This window comes from Lactuca sativa, chromosome 4 (assembly GCF_002870075.4).
Source record: "Lactuca sativa cultivar Salinas chromosome 4, Lsat_Salinas_v11, whole genome shotgun sequence".
Classification (NCBI taxonomy): Eukaryota; Viridiplantae; Streptophyta; class Magnoliopsida; order Asterales; family Asteraceae; genus Lactuca; species Lactuca sativa.
This window is the reverse complement of record NC_056626.2, coordinates 403,174,071-403,176,021: the sequence shown is the minus strand read 5'-3', so window position 1 is coordinate 403,176,021 and position 1,951 is coordinate 403,174,071. Positions and strand designations below refer to the sequence as shown.

Below are 1,951 nucleotides of genomic sequence, written 5' to 3'. Positions count from 1 at the left end.
ATATCTATTTAGACGATTTCTTGTGTTTCGAGGCCCGCTTGAACGTGTAGTATCTTGAAAATGAAGTAAAGTAGGTTGAGGAATTATTGACAAAACTTAAAGTTACATTTTATTAAATGAAGATGCATCGTCTGAACTTGTGATGAAAACAAATCATCACTATTACGCAAATATGTGTTACACATAGTCTATGAACATTTTAAATAATTAAATTAAAAAAAAGTATCTGTCAAGGGGTTGGAAATAATGGAATGGCTCGGAAGAAAACTCTCGTTTCGGGTTCAAAAAGAGCACGGGACAATGTACACACCCATACCCACCCCAACTGATTCCCTTCCCACCGCTTGTTGCTCCCGTTCCGTCCAACCTTAGCAAAGATTATATTATAACTTTTCTAAGAGTTTTTAATAAATTTTCCAGATAAATAGAGTACAACTATATAATATTAATATAGTTTTATAAACTCATAGACACTTTATAAAAAGTGCTAAATTCTTCCAGATAAACCTATGTACAACGGTCACGGCACATGGTACGATTAATGGTTTGAACGTGACGTTACTGATAACGTCTGCAAGCGCATGAGTATTTCATTCTATGGAAAAGGAATAATCTCCCGCCAAAGACGGCAGTCACCACCACCACCTATAAATACCTCCTACCAGAAAGCCCCTAGTTTCTAATCAAACCCTTTCTCCATTCTTTCAAAGATCCAATGAAATAAAAATGCAACTAATGGCGGAAATGGATAATATAGGGTTTTCTCCTAGCTTTAGTTGCTACTCTAACGATAGTTTGACGTCCATGGCGGCAGCCAAAGTGAGCTGTGAGGCTATAGAAGAAGAACATGCTGCTGAATTTCAGGAATTTAGCGACTGCGATGAAGACGGTTTCGAGTTCTCCTTCGATTTCTCCGGCGAAGAATATTCACCAAACGAGCTTTCTCTAGCCGGCCGGATACCTTTTCCGATCTTCAACAGAGATCTCACGACAATGGATGAGGTGGTCCAGGTGGATCGTGAAATAAAGGAAGTAGTTCATGATGATCCTTCTGTAATCATTTCGTTAGAAAATCTGTTTCTCGATCACAGGGAAGATACTCCGTCTTCTTCATCGTCGGAAGCGGAGGAACTGGAAGATAGGAATTCTCGAACATTCTGTGTGTCATGGCGGAAGGCCGGCGGCGGATTGCCAGCTCTCGGTGACTGTAAGAAGAGCAAATCCACCGGATCCGGATCGAAAGGGTGGAGAATTAAGGATATTTTCGGCCGGAGCAACAGCGCAGGGAAGGATATGATATTATTCCTGTGTCCTAAGAAAATCGATGCCTCAAAACAGAAACGGAGGGTTAACTCCGGCGAAGTTCGGAAAGTCCCCGGAAAATCGAAAACGACATCGTCTCAATCAGTTCATGAACTATTTTACGTTCAAAAAAAAGCAGAACAGAAAGGGGATAAGATGAAATCGTATCTACCGTATAAGAAAGATCTCCTAGGGTTCTTCATCAATGTCAATGGAATTGGGAATAAAAAATTACCATTTTAAATTCTGAAAATCTAATTTGTTTGATCTGAAATATCGATCTATTAATCAACATTCTAAGCAATGTTATTTACATCTTCATGTGTTTTTGCATAAAGTCTCTATTGACGTTTACATATCTTCCATTAAGATCTTCATGTGTTTTTGCATTACTTTGTATGACATGATTGTATTCTAGCCGGAATGTTTTGCATGTTTTTGGGGTGTTCCCTCCATTTCTTTAATCCGTAAAGGAAAATTAGCAGAAAAAACTGAGGATGAAGTGGTTGAGGACTTTGAAGCATATTCTGATTAAAATACTCATTAATTTTTTTTACTACAACGTTGTATTTTTTTTATTATAATATTATATTTTTGTGTTATTTTTTGTTAGAGACTTGCGACTTGTGAGAGTTTATATGGACAGAAA

General features: G+C 37.8%; 1 protein-coding gene across 1 annotated transcript; it reads left to right on the top strand.

Moving 5' to 3' along the window:
* Positions 1-735: 735 nt before the first annotated feature.
* On the top strand, positions 736-1,545 carry LOC111920475 (uncharacterized). Its single transcript, XM_023916050.1, has one exon. The coding sequence runs from the start codon at positions 736-738 to the stop codon at positions 1,543-1,545; it is 810 nt and encodes a 269-aa protein (XP_023771818.1).
* The last annotated feature ends 406 nt before the right edge of the window (positions 1,546-1,951 follow it).